Raw genomic sequence first — 11,256 nt, forward strand, 5'->3', positions numbered from 1 at the left:
TGTCGTAGATTTTCCCAACTCAACCTTACAGGTGGATCAACCACACGCAATCCTCTTCAAATGCTTTAGACCAAACTCGTGCATCACTCTTCAAACAAATTTGGAGAACGCGTAACATTTGCATAGGGTCATGAATCTGGTTGCTAATGCAGGCAACCTCCATCTTTTCCAAAAATTCTTCCACATCTTCATCACTTCTTCCATGAAACTCCGGATAAGAGAAATCCATGGCTACCCAAATTATGATGCTTTGAGAACCCCTTCAAACACACGTGCAAGAACCCAAAACTTTTCACTACCCAATCCCCAGAAACTTCAATGGAGCTCAGCTTTAGATAAGGACAAACACATGCACATCAAATGAGTTTTCATAGTTAATCATCGGAATGACAACAAGCAAAGGACATTCCAGGATCTCTCTCAATCTTCTTGGCCCAAACATAAAGACTATGCGCTGCTGGAAAAAGATCTTCCTGGACACATGAACATTAATCTGAATTCTTTGAGTTAAATGAAAAGGAGTGAGCTGAGGGCCATTTTGATCATCCATTAAAGCCAACCATGAAGCTCCCAAGAAGGCACACCTGACTTATCCTCTGATTTTTGCCCAAATTTCAGCAGCATAACAGCATAAATGGCTCAAAATACCAAAAAACCAGCCATCATAACTTGGAAAATTTTTGGCAGAGTTTCTCCAGAAGTAGAGCAGTGTGAACCCAAAATATAGACTATCTATGAATGCATAAACTGCCAACAATAGAACCCGAGCATCAATTAGGAATCACTAGTATATAGCCTATGGCGAGGTCACAAAAAGGGTGCTCCAGCTACCTGTATCACCGAAAGGATCTCTACATTTGAGAATCCCCCAACTCAATAAAAACCTCACGCTATCGACCCTCACACGAAGGCTAATGCAAATCGCGTATAGTCAAGTCTGAGAAATGACTATCTTCCAGACCAAGTCTCACAAATGGCTGGGACTGCCAAATACAACCAAGTATGGCTCCACAAATGCGTACAATGGCAGTTTCCACAAGTAACGTACAATCCACCAGACAATGCGCTCAAATAGGCGCCAAGTGATGCATACCCACAACAACTGCAAGTGACATCACTGCTGGTATATCACTGTACTCCAGCTACCTGTACCTGTGTGAATCACTTGTACCTGTACTTGTCCCTGTAACGTGTAACCTGTAATCCCGTATCTCGAAGCTTGAAGCTCGAAGCAGAAGGTACTCGAAGAAGATCCTCCGTGGGGGCGCCAAAAGAATGTGAGCGGGATGAAAACACACACAGCGCCTCTATAACGACCCGACACACACTCTTGGGAAGATACAGACACACACACACACACACACACACACTATGGGGCACCACTCGGCTTAGACAACACACCTGGCCGAAACAGGGAACACACCTCTGGAGTGAGAGGAGAGAGACTATCCACTTGCCCACTCCACACGGACACACACACACACACACACACACCCAAAAAACTCAGCTCAAAAGAGGATAATTTCTGATATTTAGATACAATTGAGCTTGGGCCAACACCAATGGGGCAAATAGCTCACACAATATGGGTAAAATAAGCCAGATACAATCACAAACTAGAGCAGAAACTTCGCTCATAGGAGAAACTTACACAAAAAAACAGCAAGAAAAGAGTGAGGAATTTGGCAAAATGGACAGCACCATCGCGTCCGGAACGGCCCAAAACCCCAGTCTACAATGTCAAAGTGTTCAAATCCGACCTCGGATGAGCAGTTTACGGCCAAAACAAGCTCCAAAATGAGCAAAAACACACCTGCGGCTGTTCCTCCTCTCTTCTCCACGTTTTTTCTAGTCTTCTCTCATTTTTTTCAGTTCCCACACTTAGCTTTATTATTTGGGCACCCTTGGCCTTTTAGATGACCTCAAACGGACCCTGAACAGGCCAAAAACGGACCTCGCAGTGCACAGTTGTCACCCTGCTGCATCCATGCGCACACCTGGCACTCATTTCTTTTCAATAATGCGTCTCGTAACCATGTGAAGTGGCCCCAGAAAGTGGTCCTAATGATGACCTTTCTGCATAACTCTCACAAGAAAACACCACTTTGTGTCCGTATTCATCCACGTGCAAATATTGACCCCGTTCGCCCTCCTGACGCCACTAGATGCCATCTGACGCACGTGCTTACCTCATGTCGTCAGCCCGCGGATAGCTTCCTCGAGAATTTTTACGCGCTATAAACTTATTATTGTAGAAAAAACATACTGGTACTGGTGATAGTGAAAATCGATGCACTATGTACATGCTGTCCTACCTGTACACATGTGGGCCCCACGTAACCACCTGACTATGGAAATTGGGCAATCCTTTATTCGATGCACCATGCATGTGTATGTACATATGCGCAATCCCTTGCTCCAAAAAACTCGTGACAACGTCTTCTATGCTGATTTGGAAATTCAAAAAACTTTTCTTTTCCTCCCCTGAGTATAAGTTTTGCTCTTATCTGTTCATTTTTAGAGTCAGTTCCCTCTATTGTAAGTGCTTCTTCTTCCACTCCATCCGTGGCATCATAATAGTGATTAGAGAAGATCTACTACTCCTTGATCATTTCAATAAATACCGTATGGAGAGGAATTATGTCATAGCCATCCTCATCACGAAAGTGCATGGGTGTACATTGGTTAACACACACATCCATGGTGGCTAGGATTTGAATCCACTCAAAGGGTCCAAACACATGTTTAGGAAATGGTTCAAGTATGTATTCTGCATCATTCACTTCTTTCTCTAAGATGCAGTATTCTCGTTATAAATTGCTCAATGTAAAAGCCCCGCACATCCAAATTGGAGTGTCTTTTTGTATCCACAATGGCAATTTAGTCTCCGCTGAGGTTTCAGAGTCCAATTCCTATAGAGGTATTCTCAAGACATCCTTGTAAGAATGGTCCTAAATTTACTCGAGCAATTGCTCCCACTTGTTTCAAGTAAAGATGATCACTTCCCCAATCATATATCAATTGTATTTGTCTCATGAATGGTCTCCCCAAAATGATTTCATAATTGAGTTTCTTTCCAAAATCTACAATGGCAAAAGTGTGTTGGCAGTCAATTCCACAGGAGTTGACTATCACGTTTTCTAGTAAGCCCATTGGTTTCTCAATGTATCCATATGCCAGTTGCAGTTTCATCCTTATTTGTCTAATTGTTGGTTTTCCCCAGGCTTCCCAGATAACTTTTGTTGCTATGGCTATGCCTGTCCCACTTTTCAAAACAACCATGGTTGTTACATCATTGTACTGTACTAGAAGGGTCGTGTTTCCTTGATTCACCTCGTAGTACTCTGCTTCTTTGTTCATAGGCACAAAGTTGACAAGTTTAGCTTACAAATTTTCTTTGTTTTGCAATTCTGCTAGGTTCTCTTGGGTCACTCCTTTTAAGCCCATATTTTCCATAGTAGATTACAAATCCCTCCACATATGTGGCCGTACCTTAAGTAGCTCACCCAATGTGATTGTGCATTGGATGGGAGTCAACATTATGGATTACAAGTTTGTCACATCCAAAGTTTTTTTTGGTCTATTTAGTTTTGTTGTTTTGTAGACCAATGATTTCTCTTCATTTTCTCATATGTACGAAGGTAGTGTTCACAATGTTCTTGCTTTTTGATAAGTCTGACTGCTCTGGTCCCCAATCTCCATACAAAGGTTGTTCGTCTAATTCCATAGGTGGTCTATCTAGCCATACTTCTTCAATTGGGAGTCGATTTTAATGTTAAAATCCCATATTTTTCTTCCCTAACTTGTTCCCATAGGTGGTTTGGCCAATCTTCCTTGACTATGGACACTCCGCCCCATGTATCCTCGCTATCAAGAATTATCAATTTAGGTGATGGTGCATTGGAGTCTCCTTGAGTTTTCTTCAACTCTTTCCTCTCTTGTGTTTTTTACTTAATGGTTTTAGTCTCAATTTTGTATGATTTCCCTATACTCTCCAAATGAGGTTTATGTTTTTCAAGCATGGACTATGTTATTTGGACTAAGTTTTTGTATACTTCTAGTTTAACAGCTTCTATTTCAGGTGTTGGATAGTTTTTCCATTTGGTTTCCAGTGTTTTACCTACTTTCAATCCGGCTTGGAAAGCTTCCAAGACTGACCCTTTGATTGGTTCATAATTTTTTTTTACCAATACTGATCCTGCCAACTTTGGTTTTGATTCCTTAAAGCCTGATGGTACTGCCTGCATTTTTTCCTCTATCTTCTTTTTCACTTTCTCTTCAACCTCTCTATATTGTGTTTTTCTCCAAAGATTGTATCATTTGTGTCGTTCTTTCTTGGAATCTTTTGTTGGACTATCAATCGTGTCTGGCCCATTGTTACTTCTCTGTTTATATTCCTTAGAAAGTGCTCTCGTTACTACTCAGATTTGAACTATGTGTTTCTACTCTGAGGAGCTACTCAAAACCACTGGAACTATGTTTATGGATGTTTTCCCTTTGTTCACTAGATTCCTAGACAATCTTTGAGAAAATTTCCCCCCTTTTACAACCACAAGCTCCAAAAAATTCCTCTATAGGTCTTGCATTCTTATATGCTTCAAGACATTCATGTTTCCAATGGTCATCTACTCCGCAGTTAAGGCAATTTTTCGTATTGGTATTGGTTTGGGTGGTCTAGCTCCCTAGTTTGCAATGAAGTAAACAGGTGTCACCTCTGGGGATGTTTAATTCCAAATCAAACTAATTTCCAAGAAAAACCCCATGTACTTACCTAATGCATGTGTATTGTAAATTTAGAATTACCGCTAGAAAAGACATAAATAGTCGAAGCCATTTCAAACGGCTCATTGCCATCCCACGAAGTGCCCTATAAGCTTTTGCTCTATCTTCTTCATTGAATTTGTCCAATAAGGACTGTGGGTCCGTAAGCACTAATTTTTACATCATAAATATGTCATGCTCAGTGGTGTGAGGCACATGGACTTGCGTCACCCTAGTTTAATAAAACATTACATTAACAATTGATAATATCAAGTGCACCAATAGAAGTGTGGAATTAACTTACTTGTTGATCATGCCAAGCACCAATAGAAATTCTGCCATCTCTGCAAGGTAGCACTTCACAATCGTGCACTCAACCTTTGGTGTAGAGAATTCATCCAACCACTCCCGCAATGCCCAATCTTTCCATGCATGGAGCCGGTGGTTGCCGTCCCATACAATGAACATTTTCTCCTCCATGTGAGAGAGCTTGGGAATGTCTCTAATTTGGTCATAAAATGTGGCCGACATCACTAACTCTCTCCTGTAAGTGCCACGCCTATCGAATGGTACAAGATCCTACGATACAGTTGGTAACCTCTTTCAGCTATAGAGGTTGTTAGTTCTACCACACAATCATCATTTGTTAATGGTTGGGTTGGCCAAAAGACAACAAAGGGGTATGCGAGGCAACAAGTGATTGTATGGCACAGCATGTGCATCAATCCAACCCGATGAGGTGTGGCTATCAACCACGGACCCAAAGAAATTGCTAAGAGGATCATAACCCATGTTTTCAACAAGGATGGTCGTCGACGTGATTGCAACCATCAAAGGAGGCACTTGCATCATCGTCAAAATGGACGCTCCAACCACGAAACTGCTCTCTCGAGTGGTGTACATAGGAATTTCTTCTTGGGTGATTTGAATCGTCATTTGTTCTTGACGGTCCATGTTTTTGGACTGTTTTCTTGGAAAATTCTTAATTATTTCACGATTCAGTCTTTAGTATGGAGCTTTGGGTATTATGGGATTCATGCTCTTTAATATTTTTGTATATCATGAAAAGCCACTATGATGACTCTCCATTTCTTATTCTTCTTATTCAATGGTGGTGTGGGAGGAGGTGATTGCTGTTTCCATGCAAGGACATCATTCTTGTACTTTTTTTTTCTTCACTCTTTACAACTGTTTGTTCCTCTATGGTTTGAGCAGTATTACACTTCCTCTTTTAAACTTTCTTTGGCATGTTCACTAAGGGTCTAATCTTGTGTACCCTCTTTGTAAGAAGTCTACTTATCTAAGAAAATGGGGTCACTTCAAAAAAGATTTGGAAGAATGTGTTGCATTGGAGACTTGTTGGGTCCATCAAAGTATGAGCTTTTTTTGCACCACGATCAAGGTACATGCTACATTTTTGGAGGTAAAGAATGGAACTTTCCATGCGAGGTCATGTTCCTGGGGTAGATTACAGCCAAATCATGCCTATTTTGCACCAAAGAACCCGGTCGGGTGGGTTTTCGAGACCCGAGGAGCCTGGATTAGCCCCGTGCGCCACGGTGTGAAAATGGCCAGTTTGACTTGGAAATAGTAAATGCTACATTTTTGGAGAGAAAGAATGGAACTTTCCATGTGAGGTCATGTTCCCGGACATGACCGGGGTATATTACAGCCAAATCAAGCCTATTTTGCACCAAAGAACCCGTCCGGTTGGGTTTTCGAGAAAATGGAGGTAAAAAAAGACCATTTTCGCGCCATGGCGCACGGGGCTAGATCCGGGACCCTCGGGTCTCGAAAACCCAACCGGACGGGTTCTTTGGTGAAAAATAGGCTTGATTTGGCTGTAATCTACCCCGGGAACATGACCTCGCATGGAAAGTTCCATTATTTCTCTCCAAAAATGTAGCATTTACTATTTCGCACCAAAGAACCCGGTCGGGTGGGTTTTTGAGACCTGAGGGCCCCGGATCTAGCCCCGTGCGCCACGGTGCAAAAATGGCATGTTTGACTTGGAAATAGTAAATGCTACATTTTTGGAGAGAAAGAATGGAACTTTCCATGCGAGGTCATGTTCTCGGGGTAGATTACGACCAAATCAAGCCTATTTTGCACCAAAGAACCCGACCGGGTCAAACATGCCATTTTTGTGTCGTGGCGCACGGGGCTCGATCCGGGGCCCTCGGGTCTCGAAAACACACCCGGCCGGGTTTGGTCGAACATGCCATTTTCATGCCGTGGCGCACGGGGCTAGATCCGGGGCCATCGGGTCTCGAAAACCCACCCGGCCGGGTTCTTTGGTGAAAAATAGGCTTGATTTGGCCGTAATCTACCTTGGGAACATGACCTCGTATGGAAAGTTCCGTTCTTTCAGCCACAATCTAGCAAATATATTCTTACAAATGGGAATATTCCGGCGAGTCTTTTTGGTTTTTTGACAAGTTGTTTTAGTTTTTCGGTGAGTGATTTCTCTCATGTACGATGGCTTCTCCTCATTATGGGGGTCTTACAAATGTGATTTTCTAAACTAAAAATTACAAGAGTAAATCAAGGTCCGTATATAATGCATTCCCATGTTCATCTTCAATGGAATAATTAGTTAAATTGCGAGAATTTTCACTAAGTCATGAACATAGGTCAAGTATTTCTTAAGTTGGCTCAATTTTTAAAAAAATTACCATTTTTAGGTATGTAGTACAAATGTGAAGCTTCTACGATATGTCAATAAAGATTGATGGAATTCAATACTCATTTAAGATCAACAATAAACTGCAACTATTGCATAAACTTCTATTTTTTCAAAAATAATTTTTTTTGGGTCCTTTGAAATCAAAATATGAGTGATCTTATATATTAAAACTATAGTTCGATGAATATTTCAAACTGTATACATAAGTTATGGTGAGATTACCAAAATCTACCATGACCTGCGTGGTCTAAGCCACTAACTTGATCCAAGGAACTTTTGTGCATATGTCCTACAGTCCACCACCTCCCCCACCATTTCGAAATTTGGTCAAAGATTCATTAAGTTTTAAGTACTTACTATACTTCCTTGAATATTTCATGTTGTATACATAAGTTATGGTGAGATTATCAAAATATACCATGACCTGCGTGGTCTAAGACACTAACTTGATCCAAGGAACTTTTGTGCATATGTCTTAAAGTCCACCACCTCCCCCACCATTCAAAAATTTGTTCAAAGATTCATTAAGTTTTAAGTACTTACTTAAAATTCCAAATAAGAGGCCCTCCTATATCCCATTCGCTTCCTAATTTCTATAAAGGTTGATTGTACTATTAGCAGCTATATGTTTCTTGTTTACATTTTAGATTTAGATGCCCTTTATTTAGAAATATGAATAATGATCTTTCCTTTGTTTTATGGTGCCTTTTGACCATCTCTTCACCAACCGCTATTGATATCCAATCATGTACAAGAATGTATCAACTACAAAAGTTATTGGCTAACTTGATTCTCAACACAAATTTTTGTGGGGCCTAAAAAATGAGAGAAACAATAGTACTTCAAGACAAGTGCACATAGTTAACCACTATTTGAATGACAACATAAAGTAACTTCAAAACAATGACAAAGTTTAGTGCAAGTAAAGAGATGACACAATAAGATGGTAAAAATTGTATTTCTTTAATCAATTACATGAACCCACTCGCTTAGCATATAAGTGGTGTAATTAAATGTTCCGTACATGGGAAACTAAGCTAGGCTCTCTCTCTCACTACAACTCTATTGCTCCATCTTTTGGCCCCTTCGTCTTGCCTTCCATTTGCAACACCTTTCTTTCGCAACTGTAAGTTTAGCAGACACTTTCAACCGATTCTTGGTTGTTGAGATTTGGTTCCACACTTGAATGTCCATCTTGGCTTGGTTGGTTCTTGGTCTGCAATTGAGCCACAAAGTGACTGATTATATCTCGCTAGGGCTTGACTTTTCGAATATTGTAGGCATGAAATTCCAAGTTATTAACTTTTGCGCTACACCTTCTGTAGATCAAAAGTGAACACATGGATCTACAATATCAGAATCTAAATACAATGTGAGTTTCTTAAATCCATAGGTGAATTTGATTGTAATATAAACATTACAACTTTACCTCTTTCAAGAGCAAGTATTTGAACATTGTTGAATTTAGACCAACCCATATTGTGGCCTACATTGTTGAAATGCATTGGAGTCAAGTTTTCCAACCATTGACAACAGCTTTCAAATAAACCTTTTAAAGGCACTAGTACCAGTTTTCAATGTTGTTGAATATAGGAGAATCTCCTAAAACAAGAGATGATTAAAAAAGAATACTTCTAATTTCAAAGAAAAAAGACCTCTAATAAGTCATTCATGGAAAAAAAACACTAACCACACATGCTTTGCAGGAACTGACGCTTACCTTAGGATCCTTTGCCAACATCAAAAAATTGTGACCCTTCATAAGCCTTACATACACCCCTTACATTTTGCTACATTGGCACCGTGTATAGTAGATCTCTACTACATTGTAATCCTTTTCCGGGTAGCTATGAGCAAGTACACTCTTGCTAGAAATAACTTGCATACTGCATAGTTCACACACAGACATACACACAGTAAAGAAGGAGATGTTGCAGCAATTGTGAAAAGGATTTTGAAAGGAGATAGGGAGCTAGAGTAGGAAAGTTGATGTTGCACGTCAAGAAAGAGGTTATGGTCCATGGAACTCGAAAGAGAGATGCGAGCTTGGGAAGAGAGCGAAAGTGGACTGGTAACCTAGAAGTTGGAGCTATGGAGATAGAAGTTGCAGAACTAGAATGAGATGTTGGAGCTATGGAGAAAGAGGTTGCAGATCTAGAAAAGAAGCTATTGGATCCATGGAGAAAGAGGTTGCAGATTTGGAAGAGAAGTTGTTGGAGCTATGGAGAAAGAGGTTGCAGATTTGGAAGGAAATGTTGCAGCTATGGAGAAAGAGGTTGAAAATCTAGAAGGAGATGTTGTAGCTATGGAGAAAGAGGTTGCAGGTTTACAAGGAGATGATGTAGCTATGGAGGAAGAGGTTGCATGTTTAGAAGGAAATTTTGTTTCTATGGAGGAAGAGGTTGCAAATCTAGAAGGAGGTGTTACAGAGGTAGAATGATGTGTGATAGGCTACTTTACAAAAAGATGCCCTAGCATGAGAAGAGGAGGAGAGAGATGTCAGGGCGTTTTAGAGAGAGAGTGGGGATAAAGATTGCAGATCTTCACTTTTCAGATCAGCTGAGGGGAGAGAAAGAGAGCTTGGGAAACTTTTGGAGGGGGAGAAATAAGAAGAGAGAGAAGACAAAGATGGGACAAGAGAGGGAAACTTTTAATATTTGAAAATTGAAAAGGTGCTTTTCGGGGGAGAGTAACTCCAACCAGATCTAGTAAAATCTCCATATATTCTCCAAGAAAATAAGCAAAAGTATTTTTAAAAAGGCATGTCTAGGATATCTACCCCACCATTCTAGCCCTTGGTCAAATCTTGATTAAGTTTTAAATATTTCCTTAAACTGCCAAATAAAGAGGCCCTCCTATACCCCATTCCCTTCCTAATGAAGAAGCTCTGTAATCATATCTTTGGCAAGGATGAAGTGCTCTGCTACTAGACCATCATGATCATGTGATCTCCCTGTCTTCATCCTGTCAATGGCTTTCCTTACCCTCTCAGCAGTAAAGAAAGTACATGTCTCAGGGCATGTCTCGAGTGGATTCGACAAAGGTGGTTTCCCTAATGCTGTGTAGAGAGATGTGGCATATTCCCCCCATGTCTCTAATGAGGTGACGGTAGGTGGTGGTGAATGCTCATGGAATAGCCTTCATGCTTTGCCCGAGTCTTGACTCATAGATAGCTGATACAGATCCCGCTCTAGCTGGGATAAATAAGCCCTTTTCTTTTGTCGCACTAGGTGGCGAAAGATACTCCGTGACTGTCTATGTGTGGTAATGCCCATGAGCACTTCCCTTTGTAATTTGATCCTCATCTCTGTACACTCCTCATCATACCAACTGCTCTAGGGCATGCTCCTTGATCATCTCCGTGTAGGCTGGATGTGGGGGTATGCCTCTGATGTTAGTTACATCATGGAGTGTCTTTGTCAATATCTGAGTGAGTTCATATAGTGGCCGTCTCGGCTTTGAGTGCATAGCTGCATGTATATCTCATCCATATAAAAGAATCCATCTCCCTCACAAAGGTATACCAAGTGTGTGTGAGGACCTCTCCTAATGGAGCTATGTTGAACTAAAACATAAGAGTGAAAGACAAGATAGCATGATCAACTACTACTCCAATTGACCTAGTGGCCATCATAAAATCCTGAAAGAATGGAATGAGACGTGGCTGGGCCATAACATAATCCAATGTACTAGCATCATGTTGATGTGTAAAGCATGTAAAACCTCTAGCTGTAGAAAATCTTTGTAGGCCATTCAAATTGGCAATCTATGTATAGCTCCCATATCTATCAAGTATGTGCCACACTCAG

The 11,256-nt window shown here is 40.8% G+C and overlaps 1 protein-coding gene across 1 annotated transcript; it reads left to right on the forward strand.

The window, feature by feature from the left end:
• Positions 1–9,668: 9,668 nt before the first annotated feature.
• On the forward strand, positions 9,669–9,887 carry LOC147443751 (uncharacterized). Its single transcript, XM_086527798.1, has one exon. It carries the CDS (start codon positions 9,669–9,671, stop codon positions 9,885–9,887), a length of 219 nt encoding a protein of 72 aa, XP_086383924.1.
• The last annotated feature ends 1,369 nt before the right edge of the window (positions 9,888–11,256 follow it).

Source organism: Adiantum capillus-veneris, chromosome 13, assembly GCF_014529385.1.
Source record: "Adiantum capillus-veneris isolate H3 chromosome 13, ASM1452938v2, whole genome shotgun sequence".
In the NCBI taxonomy this organism is placed as follows: domain Eukaryota; kingdom Viridiplantae; phylum Streptophyta; class Polypodiopsida; order Polypodiales; family Pteridaceae; genus Adiantum; species Adiantum capillus-veneris.